The sequence below is a fragment of the Haliotis asinina genome, chromosome 12 (assembly GCF_037392515.1).
Source record: "Haliotis asinina isolate JCU_RB_2024 chromosome 12, JCU_Hal_asi_v2, whole genome shotgun sequence".
NCBI lineage: Eukaryota > Metazoa > Mollusca > Gastropoda > Lepetellida > Haliotidae > Haliotis > Haliotis asinina.
The window spans coordinates 6371544-6394124 of record NC_090291.1 but is presented as its reverse complement, the minus strand read 5'-3'; the positions used below and the strand labels follow the sequence as shown (position 1 = coordinate 6394124).

The 22581-nt window shown below is 41.4% G+C and overlaps 1 protein-coding gene across 1 annotated transcript; it reads left to right on the top strand.

Annotated features, from left to right (window-relative positions):
* Positions 1-1040: 1040 nt before the first annotated feature.
* LOC137257377 (adhesion G-protein coupled receptor V1-like) lies at positions 1041-10230 on the top strand. The gene is made up of 6 exons (XM_067794712.1): positions 1041-1391; positions 3340-3419; positions 4345-4574; positions 7584-7689; positions 9136-9324; positions 9920-10230. The coding sequence occupies exons 2-6, from the start codon at positions 3344-3346 to the stop codon at positions 9925-9927; spliced, it is 609 nt and encodes a 202-aa protein (XP_067650813.1). The 5' UTR covers positions 1041-1391; positions 3340-3343; the 3' UTR covers positions 9928-10230.
* The last annotated feature ends 12351 nt before the right edge of the window (positions 10231-22581 follow it).

Below are 22581 nucleotides of genomic sequence, written 5' to 3'. Positions count from 1 at the left end.
GATCATTAGCCTTATCCCTAAGTTTGGAGCTGACGACCCGAGAAACCCAATGCTCTATCGCAGCATCACACCTGCTTGTGCATGTTATTGTTACACTAAATAATTTGTTGGTGGGTGTTGATATCAATGGTAGCAATGTTCGTATATTAACATATACAGATGATACTGATTTAACAGGTTTCGTGTGGGAATGGTCTTAACGTGTTGCTTACGTGTATTGATAGCTGGGCTTTTAGTAAAACAATGTTGGCTTATTGCTTTGTGGCCATATGCACTTAGAAGTTGTTGACAGTTATACTTAGGGAATAGGGTCTCATGGTTAAAGCTGTAGCACGTTCAGCTAGCAGGGTTTTAGGTTTACCTATAACCAAGTATAATCTTTTATGTGGTATGAAGATATAAGCGGAATGTATAATTCAACAGAAATGTACAATCAAGATGCAAATACCAGAATACTTAAATGACCTGTTATTATAATAGCAAAATTAGTTCACAGTTTCAGCACATTTCACGAGGCATTTAAAAAGTTTTGGTAAGGTTTTTAAATGTTTAGTTTTCTTTATTGCAGTCTAGGCCACTCATAGAAATAACATGGAATATACATCATCCGCCAGGCATCAATGGAGAAGATTTTCAGATTTAAAACAGTAATGGAACTCGTCCCTAACAGGCAGGGAATCACCAAGTTTACAAAGTCGGTTTTCTCTGCGATGTTGTACCAGCTTCCTGTTTCTATTGTGATTTGACAACTTAAATCTAAAAAATAAAACGCATAACTTTGGAAAGGAAAGGGTAATTTCATATTCGTCATCGCGTATTCTCTCTACCAAGGATTTGACAATGAACAAACAACTGTTTCTCTGGACTTTCCGATAAGAAATGTGGTGATCAGCGGTTCTAACCAATGTAAATAAGCATGTGTTGCAAATGTTTCAAAGCGCTACTGAAATGTAACAGTCGGAGTCATATCGTGTCCCAACCAATGAATTTTATCTGCATATACTCTGTACTTGCATTATATATTTGGTGTCCTATATTTCAGTAAAGGTTGCCAGGGATTTCATGAAACTACTGTTTCAGTAATTTCACGAAAGCCTTTGAAAGTTTATGGATTACGTGAAATCCCTGTTTTCAGACATTCCCTGAAACGTAAACACAACGATCTTTCCTGAAGGATTAACCAACATTGCGTTCACCTTTTCGCTCAAAAACGTGGACATTACATAAATGTCAACCAGGTGTGTAATCTAAGGAGTCCAATGAGAACATACACCAATGTGAAAATAATTTTTTAAAACTTACGTGACATGGTACAGGTTTTGTGTCATCAGCAAATTAAATGGCGTATCGTCTCCTTATGCGGCTATTGGTGGCTACATTCATCGAACAAGGTAATATTCTAAACGTTTTGTTCTAACATTACTTTGTTATCTGTATTGTGTTTTGTTTTTGTTTTGTTTTGTTTTTTTTGTTTTTTTGTTTTTTTTGTTTTTGTTGTTTGTTTTTTTTGGGTTTTTTTTGGTGGGGGGGTTTGATGTAGCATTCAAACAAATCATAACCCTTCAAGCTGTTTCGCTATGAAGTTCTTCTAATCGAGACAGACCACATGAACTAAGTCACACTTAGGACAAATGTGTGTGAGTTATGAATCATTTATATTTTAGGTACTCAACAACATATCTAGAAATTAAAGTCATTTAATAAATTCACTAAAACAAATTTTGCACTTCACCATGAGGTTTAAAAGGGCATATAAATATAATGACAAAGTAATTATGCTAGCGTTAAAGGCCAAATATGAAAACTATGTGTAACTAGATTACCTGTGACAGAACCCCATCTCATCACAGATGTTTCTTGTAGATATTCTAGATGACTGTGGATAAACACCGCTGTGAAATAGCCATGGAAACAGATGTTTGCGAAAACGCAATCAAAGTCTCACCACAGGTGTCGGTGACAAACTAATCAAACGAACAAAATCGATAACATATGGTTCACACAAAACCCAAAATGCAATTCGTGGCACAACAGCGTCAAATTATTTTGTGGTCGTGGAAAACTGTAATTGATTGATACCCTCACCCAACAATCCCCCCTCCCCTCTTTTTTATTTTTTTATGTGCTAGTTGGCGAACATGGTCTGGTCGGTGTTAAAAGTTAAACGTAATAACTCAACCAGTGATGTTAGCTAAGAGAAGCAACTGAACACAAGAAACTGGATGCTACGGAATAGTTTACTATAGGAGACTTTACGAGTCGATGACAACTGACATCCATCGTGACGTCGGATACGAAGGGTACGTTTTATTACGAGGGGGAGACTAGAATGGCGTTGTGACGTTGATACATCGAGACGTAATGTAAAAAAGAACAACACTTTATCGGCGCCTTTGATCTCTTTGCAGAACATCTTAGATACGTATGTAATGCATTAAAATGTCGTCATACATCGTGACGTCGCTGACGAATGGTACGTGCTATTACGATGGGGCAGACTAGAATGGCGTTGTGACCATAATGTGAAAAGGGCATTTTACCGCCGCCTCTGATATCTTTGCGAAGCATCATAAGATACGCACGTAATGCATTATAGTGATTCATTCAAGCTGCAGCTGTTGAGTCTGCATGATATGAACACGGCCAATAAATTACAGACCTTTGACAAAATTTCGACCTTGATCCCACTTGTCAATAAACCCCTTCATATTCCAATACATCTAAATAAGGCATCAGATTAAACATGGCATGTGGACTGACTCGAGGATCATCATATCAGTAAATGTAAACGACGTACTTATGTCCCACTAATTAGACGTCAACAGGTAACCTATCTGAAATCTGCAGCAAACTGTTTCCCTAGAAAGGTCTCCAGTATGTTTGTATCAAAGCTCTGACCAACAAGGTAAACGTTTTAGGAGCTCTATTCAGAAAATTTCGCTGATTTTGATTCTTTGATTTTTTTACTTTTGATTCATTCAACAAAAAGAAATCACAACTTCACCTAACTTTGTCAAATATTCTTCTGTTTTGTTGTCAATTTGAAAAACAGCGACCATCTCGAACAAAATGAATACTTCACTTATTAATTTGTGTTGATGTGTCCAGATGGTTTTTATGTGTACTTTACTGTTGTTTCAATAACGCCACAACTGCAAGAACTGTTGTTGTTTTCTCTTGTAGACAATGATTTACATCTTCTTACTATGTCAGGAAAGTACACGAAATGTGCGGCAATATGTGGACTTTACAAGTACTCTTCAATCGGTGACACCTCTCATTCTAAGACAGGTAACTGCCTTTTACATCTGTTAAACCGGTGGTTGTATTTGCTTACAGAATTATGGTAAAACCAGGAGCTTGGAATCTACTGGTCGTTCTTGTAGTGATACTACAGTGCCAAACCGCCCACAGTCAAGGTACGTATCATCAACATTATTATTTTTTTTTGAATGACGATCCTCATCAACACTTTGACTCAGTAGTGTTACAGGTCAAATTCGCCTTTAATTGAGTGACTGAATTCAGTTTTACGCCGCATTCCTCGATATGGCATTCATGTGGTTCATGTGGAATTTGACGATGGATCCAGCTGTCTATGCCAGTAGCCATGTAGCGCATTTATATTTCTGGTGTGATTATTCTAATTCTGAATCAGGCGCCCTGCCAATAGCCTCAAATGAATGTCAAACATGACACAACTTCGGTTTTATTTCTTAACGCAAAACCAACGTCACTTGCAGCAACATTTCTTTCCTTCCCCAAACTAGTTATTCTCTTGCAGCTTTGCATTAAATTTAAAGCATCCATCCATTTATAAAAGAGGGTGTATCAGATTTTATCTTACTTCACCCATGAATGTCGCTTTCTGATTGACTAAGCGCTATTCTATTATTTTCAATGTACCCCGCTTACATGCGATGTATTATTTTCAATGTACACCGTTGGGAATTTCGAACTCTTCTGGTGCTTCATGGTAGCACTTGTTTTGTTTTTTTTATCTCGAATAACATTGAATCACGCGTCAAGCACGGATATTACCGATGTTTTGCGATTGAAAATCGATGGAAGGGAGTACAAGACACTATTATGGATGACAAATTCTTTAATTCTTTTAACACGACGTTTCAAGGCTAATTCTTGCCCCTTCGTCAGGTGGATGACGTGTGCAAAATGGAGATTCGCCTCGCATTCACCAGAAGTGCTTCAAACAGTTCAAAATTAAAATTCAGGTTCTCGGTATGATAAATACGGGCTCGGGGAACATAAACAAACCTCGAGGGTACATCAGCCCATGACCCAATCGCGACCAGTGAACAACTTACAATGTCACACATGTTGCAGTCTCTGTATTTAACCTGGTGCCGGACTTCACATCTACAATAATCCTAGAGGGTCAGATGGTCTTAAATGTCAACGTTACCAGAGGAGGGGGCACCGAACCATCAACTGTAACATATACAGTAACAAGCGAGCCTGCCGTCAGCCCTGTCGTGGACAATGACACGCTTACTTTAATGTTTGAGCAAGATCAAACTCAAGCCGTCATCCCGGTGCAACTTGTCGACGATGCGGTAAGAATGAGTGTGAACAAGTGAGGATTTAGGACAATGTGAATACATTAGAAAATGAAAGGAGTGAGTGAGTTTAGGTTTACGCTGCACTCAGCAATAGTCCAGTTATATGGCGGCGGTCTGTACCTAATCAAGTCTGGACCAGATTATCCAGTGATCAACAACATGAGCATCGATCATCACAATTGGGAACCGATGACATGTGTCAACCAAGTCAGCGAGGCTGACCGCCCGATCCCGTTACTCGCCTTCTATGATAAGCATTGTCGCCTTTTATGGCAAGCATGGGTTCCTGAAGGCCTATTCTACCCCGGGACCTTCACGGGTAGTAAACGAAAGGAATTTAAACACAGTTAAATAATGCCTTTACCTTTATTTTTCTTGTAGTTGTCACTGTAATCATTGTAAACATTGTAATCAGTTGCGTATTTTTTTGTTTTGGTTTTTGTTTTTCGTACGTATAAAATATAATATAAGATAAGACTTCACTATCACGAGGAAAATCGTGGTGCTGATTAGCACGTAATTATGTAAAAATATATGAGGTTTAAGTACAAGTATAAGAACATAAGACACATATTTATATGTCCACAGATACAACATATGAAATACTGAAACATGTTGTACTCTTTCCAGAAACAACATAAAAAGGTCATTTAAATTTCACCTATATCACAGTCATGCAATTAGACATTAAGATACATTTGAAACAAGTAGGCAATGAATCATATATTTCTGAAAATATGATGATAAGAATATTGAAAATTGGATATTATCTCCGTATCGGCCACAACGTGGTATTCAAACAATACAGTACATATACTACCGACAGATTATAAGGGAACCAAGAAATTGAATGTAGATGACTTTGACTGTGACAGGGTCCGTTATCGTGGCGTATCTCCCAAACGCAACATCCAATGACAATGGAATTTCGCATAATGCATGCCCAGCACGTGCTACACGTGCATACAGAAGTTAATTCCTGTAAATGTACTGGAGAAGCCGCAATCACTAATGCAATAGAGATTGACACTTACTGACAGAAATGCCTCCGAGGCAGTATCTCGGTGAAGCAACAAAATGGAGAATTGTGGGGATGATAGAGATGGGAAGTTATGTGAAGTTGCCCGGCAGATGGGTAAATCAAAAAGTGTAATTTCACGCCTGTGGGATAAGTACCGTCAAACGGGTGGGGTTGCAACGAGACCTGGGCGTGGTAGACCAAAATCAACGACACCACGACAGGATCGTCTCATTACGTTAATTGCTCTACGCGATAGGTTTAAATCAGACCCTTCCATCAATAGAGAATTCCGCACACTCACTGGAAGACCTATTTCAACCTCAACCGTTAACAACCGACTCTATCAAGCTCGTCTGAAAGCAAGACGGCCTTTTAAGGATGTCACCCTTTCAGCTCACCATGAGCGCCAAAGATTGGCATGGGCTAGGCAGCATCAGGGACGGGCTATGCGCCACTGGCGTTACACCATGTTCTCTGATGAGTCAAGGTTTGCCTACGATTCACAGATGGCAGAAAATGTTGTTGGCGTCGGAGCGGGGAGCGATATGCCAGAACAGCAATTCTTGACCATGATCGATATGGAGGTAGTAGTGTCATGGTGTGGGGTGGGATTACACATGACAGACGATCAGATTTGGTCATCATTAACGGAGCCATGGCTGGTCAGCGATACGTTGACCAAATATTGCGTCCTGTTGTGGCTCCATTGGCTAGAGTTATCGGCCGAAATTTTGTATTCCAAGATGATAATGTCAGACCACATCGGGCCCGAATTGTCTCTGCTTATCTCCGACAAGAAGGTATCCAGACATTGGACTGGCCCTGTAAGTCCCCAGACCTGTCCCCAATTGAACATCTCTGGGACGTTCTTGGTCGAAGGGTCTACGCCAGGGACCCAGGACCCGCCAACCTGGCCCAGCTTGGTGCAGCTCTCCAAGAGGAATGGCGGGCAATACCACGGGCAACCATCCGAAAATTGATTAACAGCATGCCATCAGGGTGCCATGAATGTGTTACCCAACATGGTGGACACACCAGAAATTGAACTTGACGCCTAAAATTGATTTAGTGGATATTTAAATCAGTTTCAAATTCGCTATTATTTCATTAGTTCCCTTATTTCTTGTCGGTAGTATATATATGATAACTAGCATTAACGTACAGAAAGTGTGTAAATAAAGTTCGTAGGGCCAAGTCCAAGATATGAGCGCTTTAACTGAATTAGGCCCTTTGAAGAGTACGAGCAACGGATAGAAGTCAAGAAGCCAAAGTATGTGCTCCTGCTGTCAAATACATAGAGTGAGTGAGTGAGTTTGGTTTCACGCCGCTTTTAGCAATATTCCAGCCATATCACGGCGGGGGACACCGGAAAATGGGCCTCACACATTGTACCCATGTGGGGAATCGAACCCGGGTCTTCGGCGTGACGAGCAAACGTTTTAACCACTAGGCTACCCCACCGCCCCCACCAAAATACATAGAGAATCTCACCCAAGTGTCTACTGATATCAAATATATCAACACGAGGCGATAAATAAGTAAATATCCGAGGCTTGCCGAGGATATTTTCACCTTTATCAAAAAGTGTTGATATAATCGATATCAGTAGACACGATGGTGAGATTCTATGTATCATTCAAAATCATTCTTCATTAGTTTTCAATGAAAAATGCACACCTTTGAACACAACACAGGTATTAGATTTGGAGTGCAACGATGTCATAGCATTGTGACGTCATCACGTTCATGGCGTCATAGCACTGTCAGGGGATATCACCTAGGAGATAGTACGAAGTAACCCACATACGACTCTCATCCTGTGCTATTACAGCGGACAAGGTATTCCTTCCAGAGCTCCTCCTTTAGCGACATTTTACTGATAAAAATTATCAAAATACTGACAGTGTGGAGTAATTACAGTCGGCATGTTTCAATGACGTGCAATGATCCATAAAAACCAAATTGTATCCACTGACTTGCAGATCCCGGAGACAAGCCAACCATTCGTCGTTACTCTTGTGAACGCTTCCTCAGGAAGTATTGGCACGACCTCTTCTCTCACCTACAGCGCCAGAGACGATGATCAAAGTAAGTGAAACATTACCTGAGGACAGATTTAGATGGACACACCTAGAAATATCTTCAGTGCCAATGGGATTCGAACTCAGTATCACAGGTTTCTGACAAACCCAAAGGCTACCACTCTACTCAAAGAATGGCAACGTCATAGGCCCCAGACCTCACTGGAGAATCGTGTTTTGTAACTCTACACGTATTTGTATTTCTTTATTCTTAAGAATCTTAATCATCATAAAACCTCGTTTAACTGTTACAAAAAGGTCAGTTATATATGTGTAGGATTGTAGGACAAAATACACATGCATCGTCCTCACTAGTTCCTATTCTTGTACAGATTGTCCTCGATGATGACTGTCCACAATTCTTGGTACCGATCCGCAAAGTGCTTACCGTTACGACCTGTCATAATTCTGTCGTTTACGAATGGCTCACAAATGCCACAGATCGCTTTGTGGATCGGGACCCTGAAAACTTCAATGCCCCCTCAAACACGGTGGCATAAAGATATAATAATTACATAATGCTGGGCAACGTCCCACCTTCATCCCATCTCCAGCTTTGACAAACAATCCAATACTAGAATAAAGTGAATATACACGAACAGGTTATAACCTCGTAGTCCATGGATTCCGAGACCTGTGTTATTGACTCATTGGAGTCATATTTAGCAATTAAATGGCCAACATTTTGTTTTCTAAAATCAAAGTTGCAAGTACCGCAGGAAGTCAGCGGTGGCTTGTCAAACTGTCTACTGCGTAAAATGCATCCAGACAGGTAACGGCCATTGTTATGTTAATTGTGTTTGCAGAAAATAAGCATGATATAATAACTCTATAGCAATATATGATATATCTGTTACAATAACTGCTTAATATGTAAAATATTCTGATAATAGATTAGAAATTCTTTGATGCATTATCCGATCGTTTTTACCTGAATCACCGGTACAATGGACCAAAACATCTGTTGAATAACAGGCAGCATAACAAGAAAAAACAATTATATCATCATGTCTAGTGATTTTTGACTTATGAAGTTTCACGTACATATATCTATGTTTTCATTTTCAAAGTTTGTTTATTTCCACCTTCAACGATACGATATAGTTTTGACTGGGCACAATACACGAAATAGCAGTTTTGTTATGTCCTTGGAAAATACGATTTTACTTGGCCGTTGTTCCACATTATGTAATAGGTACTATAACGCGGATATCTAATAATGCGGGGTGGTTCTCCGTGGACCCCAAGACCCGCGTTATGGCGAGGGATGACTGTACTCCGACCATTAAATTACGTGAACACTGTATTACTGTACTGGACAACAAAAGAAACGTCTTTTAGTCAAGTATGTAAACAGAAGACATAAACATGAACGCTAAATTTCACGAGATTTCATTCCTTTCGAAAGCAGTGTTTCTTTTGCTGTCAGTGTATGTTTATTTTCATGTTGAAGTTCCTGGTGACTGGAATGGCTGGGTAGAAGGTGTGTGCGGCGGGCCCTGTGACGGACGTTTCCGAACAGACACACGGACAAGAACATGTAACAACTTCAGTGATCCCTTCCGAACAAACTGCATCACATCTGATACCCGAACGGTGGCATGTCCGATAACTTGCGTTCCTACTACAACCAAGGCACCAGGTAGCATTATTTCAATACTACTGACCTTGATCATGACCACTCCAATGACGATGCTGGTGGTAACATGATCGCGTCGATCTTACAGTTCTAAGTAACAGTATATTCTTCGCCTGCAGAACACTAGACGTATCACCTCACATCGAATGACTCGAAGGGGGTTGGAAATGGTCTATAGCAACTCATGCTTCGCGACCAACGAGTGGTCAGGTTGGCTGACTTTGTTAACACCTGCTCATCGTATCCCAAATGCGTATATTCTATGTCGTTGATCACTGGATTGTCTGGTTCCGATGTGGTTATTTACAAATCGCCACGAGATAGCTGGAATATTGTGATTGCGCCTTAAACAACAAACAAAAACAAAACAAAACATGAGAGGCGTACCAAACAAACCATACGTGTAGATCAGCACTACTGACTTGAAATCTGATCAATTCCAAAATTCAATCATTAGAATCTTTTTCATGATACCTACATGTCTGCCTGTATCCGAAGCAATCATTTTATTATTATGAACACGATAAAGAATCATTGCATAGCTATATCAATTGAGCTGGAAGCCCTTTGTATAATGCATTTCTTGTGGTTGTTCCAGGTTGTTAATCAAGCTGCATAGCAACGGTGCGGTGAGTCATCCAAACATCTTTCAACCAACTGTTAACACAGGTTTACAATGTCGATGCCAGTATATATCCAATGTAAGCTCTGAATAAGAGAAAGGCCAACATTTAGAAATACTCTAATGTCTGTATGCATCGGAAATGATTTGAGTAAGTAGAACATGGTATGGCCAGAAAATACCGAAAAAGTAGGGGAAACGCGAATACGCAACCGCATGGGAGCGTGGCGGACAAACACACCATTCTGGAAATTAACGTGAAGCATGAAATTAAATGCTACGAAGACGATGGCGTTCATTTGTCTGTCATTTCCACTGTACAATATGTGAAAACATGGAAACATACCACGATGTGATAGTATCTCAACTTGGCAACATCGTCCACCGACTGCATGGATGGAACCTGGGCGATGTTACGTTTTCCCTAATACCACCGCGCTAGGTACTAGCACCATTAGCAGACGGAGGGGGTCAACATGTGACCTACCCTGGTCAAACCGACCACGTGTCATAACGGCAACCTGCGTGATTCATCATGGCCTCCTCCACAGGTACAGCAATACCATGGTTGCGTATATGAACAGTCAGGGGTTCACGCCACAAGTATTCAGCAGACAGTGAGGGGTTCACATCGCATGTATTCAAAAGACAGTGGGGGGTTCACGCCACACGTATTCACCAGACAGTAAGGGGTTCACACCGCACGTATCACCAGTGAAGAGTTCACACCGCATGCATTCACCATCATGTCCAGCTTCTTTTTTTCCAAACAAATGTAGCTGATAGTCAGACATCTTGTCCGACTTCACCGTCAACCATTTGGGAGCGTGTGGATAACTGTTATGCCCCACGTGTAATTCATTGGGATAGTCCACTTCGAGGATGTAGCCCCCTGTGGGTAGAGACTGACTCATGGCCCAGCAGTAGTGATTGTTGACATCGAGGTAAACTACCGTAGAGAATGTGATGGTGGGTTTGCTCTTTTGACGTACTTGTTGATGGTCTTCGTATAGCACTTGGTGGTCATGGAGATCCCACCTCTCATTCCTTTCTCGACGAACATGTGTATGTAATATAGTTCATGAACAGTGTCAGCTTCAAGACAGTTTTTCGTTTTCTTTAAGGCGTCCCAAGAGAGACCAAGACTGGAGAAATACCACACCATCTTGGCCATACTGTTTCGAGCACGGGTTTTTTTATGAATATCGCAAACATGCCAGCCAGCAGCAGCACGTCATATAGAGGTCGTGGTAGTGGCCCACAGTTTTGCAGCCCAGTGTGTCCCACACTGGTTGGTGGTTTGTGGATCACTTTCAAGCTTCAGGATGCATGCAACATTACAAGCACCTTGGTACTGAACGGTAACGTGGCAGTGATCTCTCATGACATTCCCGTTCAAGGGTTCGTTGGACAAGTGACCTGTTGTGAGCTCGCCATTTGTTCGAGGGCATGAGAATGGAGACTCGAATGTCCGAACCCGTAAGCTTTGTGTTTCTGCATCTTGTGTGTGAAACTTCGTTGAGGGGAGGCAGCGATGGTGTCAACAAGTTCGATTATGACACAAGGCACTGGTATTTGATGTTTGTGGTTGACGAATTTTAATATATTGTTGTCATTGTTGGGCATGTCAATTCGAACATCCGTCTGTCACACGCCGTGGCAGTCCTCCAGGTGTAGACATCTCTTTCAGTCTTTCAATTGGCCGGACAACAGTTGGCTAAGACTTTTGATCTATGCGTAGTGAAACAGTGTCACCTTTTTATATGAGCACATTGATCGTCATAAATCCAATCGTCGAGCTGATCCTGTGTTTCCTTCGTGTCCAAAGACGTTGACGTCTATGTGGGCATTCTGTTTGTTTCAGTTTTGGTGATCTAGGAGAGGGGTGCGTTGACAGGAGGTTCGAGACATTTGCAGGTGTGCAGGTAGTATTCTTCCTTGTTGATGCCGTCGGTGGCAGTGCCAACAGTGCTGCTGGTGCCGGTTTGAATTTGTACAGCAACGTGTTAATGACAGTGATGCATGCTGCTGCGATGGTGTACGGGTTCCATAGAAGAATATTTTTGTTCCGCTTTTTTACCTAACCAGGCTTTGCGACCTGAAGCTCCTTTTTGAGGATTTTTTTTTCAGGTGACGGTATCAATCACCGGTCGCGATTGTTGCCGATCCCACTCAGTTGATGCTTGGTGTACCGGTAGAACCTCTTACTCCATCATCGTCGTCGACCTGTTGTCTATTATGGTTATTATTAATTTTTTCTATAACTCGGCAAAACTTCGCCATGGTGAGTCCTGCTCCACCACTAGCATCCCGTACTGGTGGAGCAGGTCACAACTGACCAACGTCAAAGCGTCGTCGATGAATGTATCTTTCTCAAGGTCTTTACACCTGTACAGGCAACGTTCTGGCAGAATGAGAGGGAAATACGACGCGATGCCGACGTAGACGTACGTCATGGCCAATCCGATGGTTTTCGTCATTTCGGCGCCTAGTCTGGCTTCACACCTCGCGTACAGCTTGTTGATGTCCTCAGTGGACATTTTGTGAATTTTGCAGGAAGTGAGGTTCCCACCAAAATAATGTTTGGCTTTGCTGCAGATTGCCAGCACCATCAGCCTCTCCCGCTTGCCTTCCTTAGGATTATCCTCCATTGTTTGCTCGAGCAGTTCGTTGCACTCCATCTTATTATATAGCAAACAATATTTAAACTTAATCAAGTAAAATCCAAAACGTGCAATACACACTGATATGATACTCTGGTGACAAGCCACGAAACATGCTTCAGTGTAGCAGTTATACTTACATGTGCTAAAGTTGTGTTTGAATTTTGCTTAAACTAGTGGATTGAATGCTATGGGTTGGTCTGTTTTCATCAGTAGTTTGGCGTGTTCCAATTCAGCGAGTTTTGTTTTCACATGGTCTCATTCTTAGTTGCTCAGAATCACGTTGTTTTCTCGCAAGCATTCCTAAAAAATACCCCGTACCTGCAGTGAAACAAGGCGACCCATCCCGTCTGTGAACGTCAGCAGCCAAACCCTGTGCTTCATGTCCCGGCCCGCGAGGCCAAGTATGATAGCACGTCTCATTTTTCACGATTTCTTTGCGAGCGCTGCAGTCGACCAGGATAAACAACACCGACTCTCCTTCAAACTTTGTTGTAAAGATGCTCGCAACCAGTTCTGCAGACGCGTTACCACATCCACTTTGTGCACACCCGAGTTCATCATCACTCATGCTTTATCCGTGTACATCTCGTTCACTTGCAAAGTCAGAGAGAGTATGATGATGTGGTCGAGGGGTCCCAATAGCAAACTCCAGCATATCCAGCATGAAAGCCATTATGCCGCATCTCGTCTGATCGCACACAGTGGTGCAGTACAGGTCATGAGGTAAATCAATCTCATTCGAAAACGTCTTAATGAATGGCTTGAACAAATTCTCCATTGTCTGCACTAAACTGCGCATCCATACATTTAAATAAACATAAATTTAAATTACCAGCGGTTTAAGCTTTCTTGATGATTTGGATGATGGTCCATTCCTTCATTGCTGTTGATGATGCATTGTATGCTGCCATGCAGTCAATTGTCCAGCCACAACGCATGCTTGGTGGTCACGTATTGCCCTAGCGCAATTGCAGCAAATCCAAATGCATTTGACACAGCCTCGTACACGAACTGGGCTACCCAAATACTGGTGGTGAATCAGCCGAGTCAGTTTATGATACCTGACCTTGTCGAACTCCAGTGAAAGACTGTCGATGGTGTAGTCCAGCACGGCTTGGAAAAATGGCAGTTTTAAATAGAGTGGACTGCAAAATTGCTTCCAGAACGTCTTGGCGTTATGTGTCTTCTCTATAGCAGAGAGATCAGCTTCGCTGAAAGCATACCCCACGTGCAACCGAGTGCACGGTCATTCTGCTGGACAAATGCCCAGCCGCCATATCGTTGGAATATTGCTGTGTTGCGGCGTAAAACTAACTCATCCTGGTATTTCAAGTTTTCTCACACACTTGCAATTCTCCAGAGGTCCATGTAACTGAAAACTATGTCAGTGCTCAGGATCTCGTTGCCACGGCTTTTGATGGTGTTCTTTTTGCAGGATAGCGTGACCCTGGTTCTATACGATTTCTCTTTCAGCATCAATATATTCCAAATTAATCTGAAAAGACAGGCGATTCTTCCTAATGGTGTTCTCGATGCAAATACAAATGCATATGTCTATTAGTCCCTTACAGTAGGCACTGGTTATCGCTCTCATCCCTTTTATGTGTGTGTTTTAGGTGATCATATTTCTTTGCTGAACTTGTTTAAATTGTATGCCTCACTGTTGTATGAACCCCCTTGCTCAATGCAAAAACATAGGCGATACCCTGTTAAAGACGACCGTGGATGATCACTTCAGACCATAGATCAAAAGGAAAATCTCCACGCACCTCCCACCTTTACCACCGTATACCTTCTTCATCTGTGACCAGTTAAATATTATCGGTTTTCAAAACTGGTCTATCATTCAGACATTACAAAAGGTGCGGGCTGAGGGGAGTCCTGCGGCGAGTGTGACCAACCGTAACGATAATGTGAGAGACTCACATTGCACTGTACTCATGAAGCACCTTAAAAGATGCCCCATTTAAAACACCGGAGCTGGAATTTACAGTTCGGGGACTCTAAGGGCTAGACCGTGAATGATTATTTCCATGCCATAAAGCAACAGGAAAATCTCGCTCCCCTTCACCACAATTGTTCTAGTTTTTAAATCGATGCTAGGGAGATATCGTGACTGAAAAGTCCTCCAGACCTCAATCTCACAAATTAGCCTTAGCTGCAGGTTGCTCGGAGCCATGTATAACCTCATGCCGAACATGTAGTCGGGAGTATTGCAACATGCCTTGGTATTGCTGGATGGCAGTAAGTAAATGCACCAGTCTGGCGATGGCATCCTTCACGTTGGCCACGAACTCTGTTTGCGCATTGTAAGCCATTCCTTCACCAAACGTGTTGGATGGCATTTGTGCATGCACACCCAGGACAGCACGTTCGAAATGAATCATTCAACCGTGTCGTACCTGTAGTGTATGGCACCTAAGAGTATATAAAGTTAACAGTCTAAGGGAGACAACTCCGTAAGAAAACCCCCTTGACGAATCCAAAATAAATATTTTCCAATTTTCTTCAACGTATTGAGACCGTCCCACCTTTGAAATGGTGAAAGCGACACCACCTTTCAAATTCACAGACCATCTCACCATTCATTGCTCAACAGAGCAAAATCCCAACCCAGTCAAAGCCAGTGATTGCTCCACCACATGGAATCCCATACTCATGGTTTGTATCCGGTATACGCCAGTCCATTGATGTCAAATTCACAGCAGATCCATTCGTATGAACGACGATCAAAAGGATTGTTTACTGCATTCCACTCTTTGTCCCTTGGAAGCGGTGCACTGAATTCTTTCAGGATGCTTCTGATCTGGTAGTAGATGTGAAACGAAACAAGGATCAACTCATTGCTATGAGTTCATCACGAGGAGTGTCATTCAACGTCACAACACACCCGGTTGTCATGCGCCACACAGCAAAATTTAAATGGTTTGTCAGAACTACATCGGGTTGTTAAACCAAGAATGCAGGACTTTCACAGTCGTGACCGAAAGCCTATCCCTTTGAAATAAATTTATATCAATAAAGTCGAGCACGAAAGTGGGAACCATCACTGGCATACACCACAAACTTCATCCGCGGGGGTAGACAAATTCAATATATATGGTACTGTCGTGTATATGTGTAACATGTACATCACGCTCCCAGAATCACGTGTGGTGAACATTCCACTGCTGTATGTGATTGCTAACACGCCGGGGGAACTCAAATTCGCTTTCTGCGATCTCACCTTCTATCCCGCGATGTGTAAATATCGCCCATTGTCCCACCATCTATTCATTGATGGACGTGGCCGTGAATTATTACATTTTTAAACCTATCAGAGCCAACCGCAAACTAACTAATGGAACGCTGACATTAACGGCGGGTGAAAAACCCACCAGTCTCAGGATACCCTTGGCGAGAACTTTCGGGTTGTTATCGAATGAACTGCAACCTTGTGACACCATCATGGATTCAAAATGACCGACCTCGTCATCTATCATGAGCGGTGCATTCATCTCAATCAGTTAACCACGACTCACGTTCAAGGCGAACGTTGAACGTCGAACACGGAACTCAACATAACCTTTTTAGACATAAACCGATGTATATGGTGGTGGCGAGTGGTCCTGTGCGTAGTGCTCAGGTCACCATCAGTTGAAGTTAAGCACCGTCGAGCTCGGACAGTCCTTGGATGGGTGGCCGTGTTTGGCAGTTTAACTCCTGAGAGTTTCTAGGACTTCGGTCCTGCCCCACAACGAAACCACATGGGAAACATGTGGTCTCACCTTAGGCAAGTGAGTTTGTTCAAATTTGCCTCTGTTCACCCAGCAGAAAATGGGTACCCGGTGAGATAGAGTCTTGTGACTATAACCTTCTAGCGCTTAAGAGGGCAGCTTGGGTTATCCGGGGTAATGATAATCAGATTCTGATTAGAGCGTCCAGTGAGCAACTGGTCAGATGGATACTAGGCGCTATATAAGTGAATTATTATCATTATCATATCGGGAATATCTTTAACGATGTTTGAGACCACGGTCATTGCCGGAAACAAGCAGTACACAACAGGATCAATGGCCACGTTTCCAAAGCACTAACGGACTGAAAAATCTCTAACGGAGAATTTCGTCTAGTGTCAGTATCACAAAATGAAACGAGATTCGAACCAGCACTCGGAAAAGTTCAGCGAAAGTCAGTTAAGGGGCCGGAAGGGTGCCTATGCTGAAAATTGCACCGTATTCATTACCTAGACCCCGTCTATACTATCGCAAAGAAAGTTTGGAACCAGTGTTACAATATGCAAATGAGGTCGCTCACTTCAAAAAACGTTTGTTGCATTTTTAGCTCGAATAAAGGTCTAATAACAAACACGATACCTGTAGGTAATTTCAACAACGCTATTCACGATGTGTGGGTCCATACACGCTGAAAACATTTTTAAAAGCCACAACCCATTATTTCAGAATACAGCGTGTCAGCCAGTAAGACAGATATTTATTACACCACAGAAGAAACAGCCAGTGCGCTGGTGTAAAGGAAACGAACTGGAATTTGGACAGGCTTAGCGTTCCAATCCTTTCAAACCAAATCATATTTTCGTACTGAACCAACAGGTTCATCTTGCAGGAAGACTTATTTTCAAAAATATAAGCCTTGTTGTGATCATCGTTTACGATATACATTTATAATACACCTCACTAGACAGTGTGGGGTTCACGTCGCAGGTTTTCCGGGCATCAATCTGACAGACCAGCGAAGAAGACGGTATTTATGTGGGCCATCATCTCATATAACGGTAAAATGGATTTGGTGCGTCATACCGTTACACAATTGAAATTCTGAACACCACTCTTGCGTTTCTTTTTTGTAGAGTATACATTCATAAAAAGACAGAATATTGCCACTCGAACATACATAACAAAACCGCTAACTATTTCTGTAATGTATTGCTTTCCTTTTCAGGATCTCGGGCAAAATAAAACAGCTGGACTCATTTATTCTGTAATAAATTGATGATTAAAATTGCATACATCCTTATATTGTAATTGAATCGTTATTAATGTGTTTCGGAACAAAATGGAGAATGAACAGCCATGAACGTAGGGTCAACAAACTCAATCCAGCATGAATTGTTATTCGATATACTTAGATCATCGAATGAATGGTGATATCTCCATGTGGTATAATTTGGTCTTTGGACAGAATCATGGCTTTGTTTTGGACTAGTTTCAATAACACTGCGGAAACAAAAAGTACGACAAAGCAAATCGTTTAACATCGTGTTCTTACTTAGAGCTGTCAGAAACACCTGTGCTACAAAACGTGATAATACACGAGGGAACGATGTGATTAGTTTGAAGGTGTCGACGGGTCGTTGGATGCCACTTTCATCGCTGATCTGTACAAAATTGTTGAAGTTTTTTGTTTTTGTTTTTGTTTTTTTGCGTGTGTGTTTTTTTGTTGTTGTTTTTGTTTTTTTGTTTTTTTTTGGGGGGGGTCGTTTTCTTTTAATTGTTGTTGATACAAAGCCTATGTACCGCACAAATTATGGGCTTGTGAGTGTGAGTTATGACTGAATGACTTTATTTAGTGTGAGGCCACAGACCCCTTATACAGAGTAATATATATCAGAATACTGTAGAAAACAGCAGGAAGCGCCAGTATATAAGAGGTACATGTGCAAATGACAATATGGGTAATAGCTGTCTATGGAAAATATCAACACGCGAAGGGATCATGGCGATAAACATATTCTGCAATTTAAATGCAAGAAATGTGTACTTTCCAGGATTAGTTATATTTTCATTATTATTAGACAACAGCAGCTGCTTGATCTTAACGAGATGGAAATTCCCACAAATGCTTTTGAATAACATGTTTGCTGGGATAAAAATGCACCGTTTTTATCAACAAACAACGTTCATCATAACATCGCAAAATGAGTAAAATGTAACCATAAAAACATGACTACTAATCCGATCTAACGTAATCTACGTATTTCATTGAAAGATTGTACAAAAACTCTTAACTTCTCCAGATCTTCCTCATGCTGTTCTTCAATGGAATAGGAACAATGTGAGCAGGGCGTGTGCGTACCTACCGTCATATAAATCAGCAGCTGACATTCTGGAACGAACGACAACCCCTGTGACACCATCATGGGTTCTGGAATCTGGATTCACCCGCTGTGTCAAATAAGTGCTCCCCTGTTCGGAATTCGGACAGCGAACCTGTTACTGACCTGTCAGCAACGAGATACAAAAAGTTATATATACCGTTTTTTTTAATTCAGGCAGCGAACCAGACAAAAAATAATCCATAGACAACAGAGAACATCTTATGATAGGTTAGCCTGTCATTGTGTTTCACCATAATTCTGCCAAGCTAACACCCATTCAGTTGTTTTGAGGGTACCCTCCAACGTGTAAATGACCATTCACGTGGATTGCCCAAAACCTTCGGCGTTACATAAATCATGCAAGACGCCATTTTGAAACATTTTTGTGTATTTTTCTATCGTATATCGTTTTTCGATAACACTGACCAACTGACGACAGGGTAATTGCCTTACTGTGGTTCTCTTACCGATTCGGACAAAATCATCCCTGAGTAAAACATGCGCTGAGGAACATCAAATCATGTCCCCATGCCTGTTAAAGCATGATCACATGACTGCTCTTAGTATACCAATCATTCCACCTGAAGAGCTGTCCCGGGGCTGGTCAGTCGGTGGTTGCTGAGTGTCCGATGCAAGGTTTCGATTGAGACGACACCATCCCACAAGTCCACTTGTCTGGGGACTTAGGATTAGTGGACCCGTCAAATTTGCGCCTGTTGTCCCATCGGTGATAAGCTGTGAAATCTGGGCACAATGTTGTTTGGCATGTTTAGTACCTGAAGACCTGCTTCGCCAGCAAAAGAACAACGACAGGGCGTGAAGTGTTGCCAACGTATCACAGGTCAGTCAAATGCCCATGGACAATAACTACACTATTCAGAGTTCGTCATCTGTTCACTGAACTAGAACATTAAACATCCCAGGTGACAGACGTCCGTGGGCAGGAGCTTCACTCCGTCAGCACTACATGGCCTGCGCTAACTCCCTCTGCATATGTTTTCTACCAAAACACTCTGACACTCACGCATGTGAACTCGAAATCACCAACACTGACTTACAAACACCCCAGTTTTCATTAAAGTCAGACTTAGAAGGTATTAACGCTTCATATAATCAATACCTAGTCAATATTGCTACAGATGGAACAGCCAGTACATCAAGGGCTCTCATGTCCAATGGTTCTCATCATCTACCCTGAATATAGCGAAGTCTGTGTTGCAGACCAAAATGCGGTGTGTCCCGATGCTATTGACACTATTAGTGGTAAAAGTGGTGATGTTGATAAAATTATTAAAATCGATAACAAAATGAAAAACATCCACAGAAGTGTAAGCAAAGATGTTTCTGAAATTTATGGAAGAATGAAACACATCAGCAGAAGTGTAAGTAAAGATGTTTCTGAAAATGAAGATGTTGACACAAATGGTGTAGATGATCATCTTGATATAGCCGATGAAGTACTGATGATGATATTTTGAACTTCTTAAGTATTAATGTATGTGGCCTAAGAAAAAGAGCATTCGGATCAGTTAAATCTGGTTGCAGCTTTTATTGCTACTTTACGCTGATTTGGTCTTTATCCTAATGCCTTGCAAAAGTCTCCTGATTCCTTTTATGAACATTGCACCACTTTGCAACTCAACGTAAATGTATCAAAAACAAAAGGAACAGCATCTGGTTCAGGCCCAGCGGCTAAATCGAAAATAGTGTATAAAACTACATAGACAACAATGCAAACCAGCGTATATGAGTTCTGACATGCTATATACCAACGCATTTTATCCTTTTGGTGCAAGCTATCATATACTGATACACTCAAATTATCCCATGTGCTAGATAATTACAGCTACAATGAAAACTTTAAGTCCGGCCCTTGGATTCATTTTTGCAAAGGTTTATTAGATAGCACTGGATTATCAGAAGTGTGTGTAAATTCCCCGGTATTATACGACCTCCTTTCAAGTTTTGAACGCTAAACACATTTTAACATGCCAGTGTATTCAACAGTGAAAGGAAAGTATCCAATGACCCGCGAATGGAACGTACTATTAACATTATAAACAATCACATCCTTTTGAAAAGTGCCGCTTTTTACCGAAATATGTTTCTATTCCTGAATTCCTGAAGTTGGAAGCTGGAATTGAAGCTGGAAGATGGCGAAGATACTGGAGACTTTGTTTATGAACTACACAGTGACTATATTCTTAAATGTCGAGCACTAAATTCACATCGTGAACAATCAGGAGATAAACATCATATGTTGGCCGATTTGAAGCTCGGGAATTCATTTGGAACCGACGGCGTCAGCCAGAGGTTTCAAATGAAATATTCCCGTACTTCACATACTCAATAACACCCGGAAATTGGCCCACACATGATATTTATTGACATTGTAAACAAAAAAGTAAACCAATGGGTTTTACTGTCCGCACTCGTTTACATCGACTACGTGTACAGTAGTGAAGTGTCATCAGCTGGCCGTTTCAGCTGATTCCCGTGGTAGCATCTGGAGTTTGTCATTTGTGACGTCATTCCTACTTTACGTGACAATATGATTTGGATGACGTCACCACTGTTGATGACACAACTAAACAATTGTTTGCGATTTTTCTATGTGTCAATACGCTGTGAATAGTCTTGCAATGTCTGCAACACAGAGCACAGTGACTTTTGGTTTACAACATATACCAACACAAAATGTCTTAACATCAAAATTAGTCTTTGTTCTGTCGCCAGTTTTGTCAATTTTTTATCAGACACCTACAGAAAATGCTCAAATCTTCAATAGGCATTTGTATTTATCCACCTGTTAATATATGCACCGTTTATGTATAGGGAACTGTATATAAGTATGCGAAAAATTTACTGACTTGTCAACAACGCATGCATATGAACTGACGGATGACCTGCTGTTATTATATGATCTTTTACCACCGCTGCCTGTTTTGATTTGTAATTCTCCTCTGAGAAACATTTTTCCAAGCATAACAGATTGTTTCTAATACCGTGGAACCACCCATCGGGTATTCTCGAGGGTTGACTGACCATGTTCCTTTACATGTAATATTTTAAAGCGTTACCTATCTGTCTTCAGCACGGTTTATCAAACATACATGCAGTTTACAGTTTACAAAAAGTTACAGTATTACATATATGCGAAGAACGTCAGACGAACATGATACTTAATGACTAAACATACACACACTTTTACCAATACTTATTCCAGTGTTCATAATAGTGAGTGATTAAGTGAGTAAGGATGTACGCCGCTTGTAGCACTATTCCAGCACTATCACGGCCTGGGAACACCTAAAAGGGACATCACCAATTGTACTCATGTGAGGAATCGAACCCGAGTCTTTGGCGTGACGAGCGAACACTTTAACCGCTGGGCTACCCCACACATCGTAATACAACAGTAAACAATGTAATGTAAGCAAACAGGATTGGGATAAGAGAATGTAGACCAACATTTGACATGTTCCACATAGGTCTGAAGGTGGAATCATGGTTCCCATTGTGAATACTGATTGCCTGACGTCCGGAAATTATTTCTATCACACTTAAAGGCTGATCAAACTGAACATAGGGATTTTACCCGACAGAATTATGTAACTGTTTCGATCTCAGCTTTTATTGAAATTTAATTTATTAGAATTTAATTAACTGACAAGTTGTTAGCTTGCAACGAATGTGCCCTAAGCCGACAAGGCAGGAAAATAGGAGATATAGATAGCAATAATGTATTGCATCATGGATCTGTTATCTTAACTGTATCTGACCAGCTCATGATCAGTTCGAGGTACTGTTCTTGAATTATCACTTGTGATCAATGGCAGGTTGAAGATAGTAGAAGATGACGCCTGTATCTGTAA

Excerpts from the sequence above, each read along its gene's own strand:
- LOC137257377 (XM_067794712.1), top strand. The coding sequence starts at position 3,344 with ATGGTAAAACCAGGAGCTTGGAATCTACTGGTCGTTCTTGTAGTGATA. Across the intron at positions 3,420-4,344 it reads CCAAACCGCCCACAGTCAAG|TCTCTGTATTTAACCTGGTG; the intron begins GTACGTATCATC and ends CACATGTTGCAG. Across the intron at positions 7,690-9,135 it reads CGCCAGAGACGATGATCAAA|TTCCTGGTGACTGGAATGGC; the intron begins GTAAGTGAAACA and ends TTCATGTTGAAG.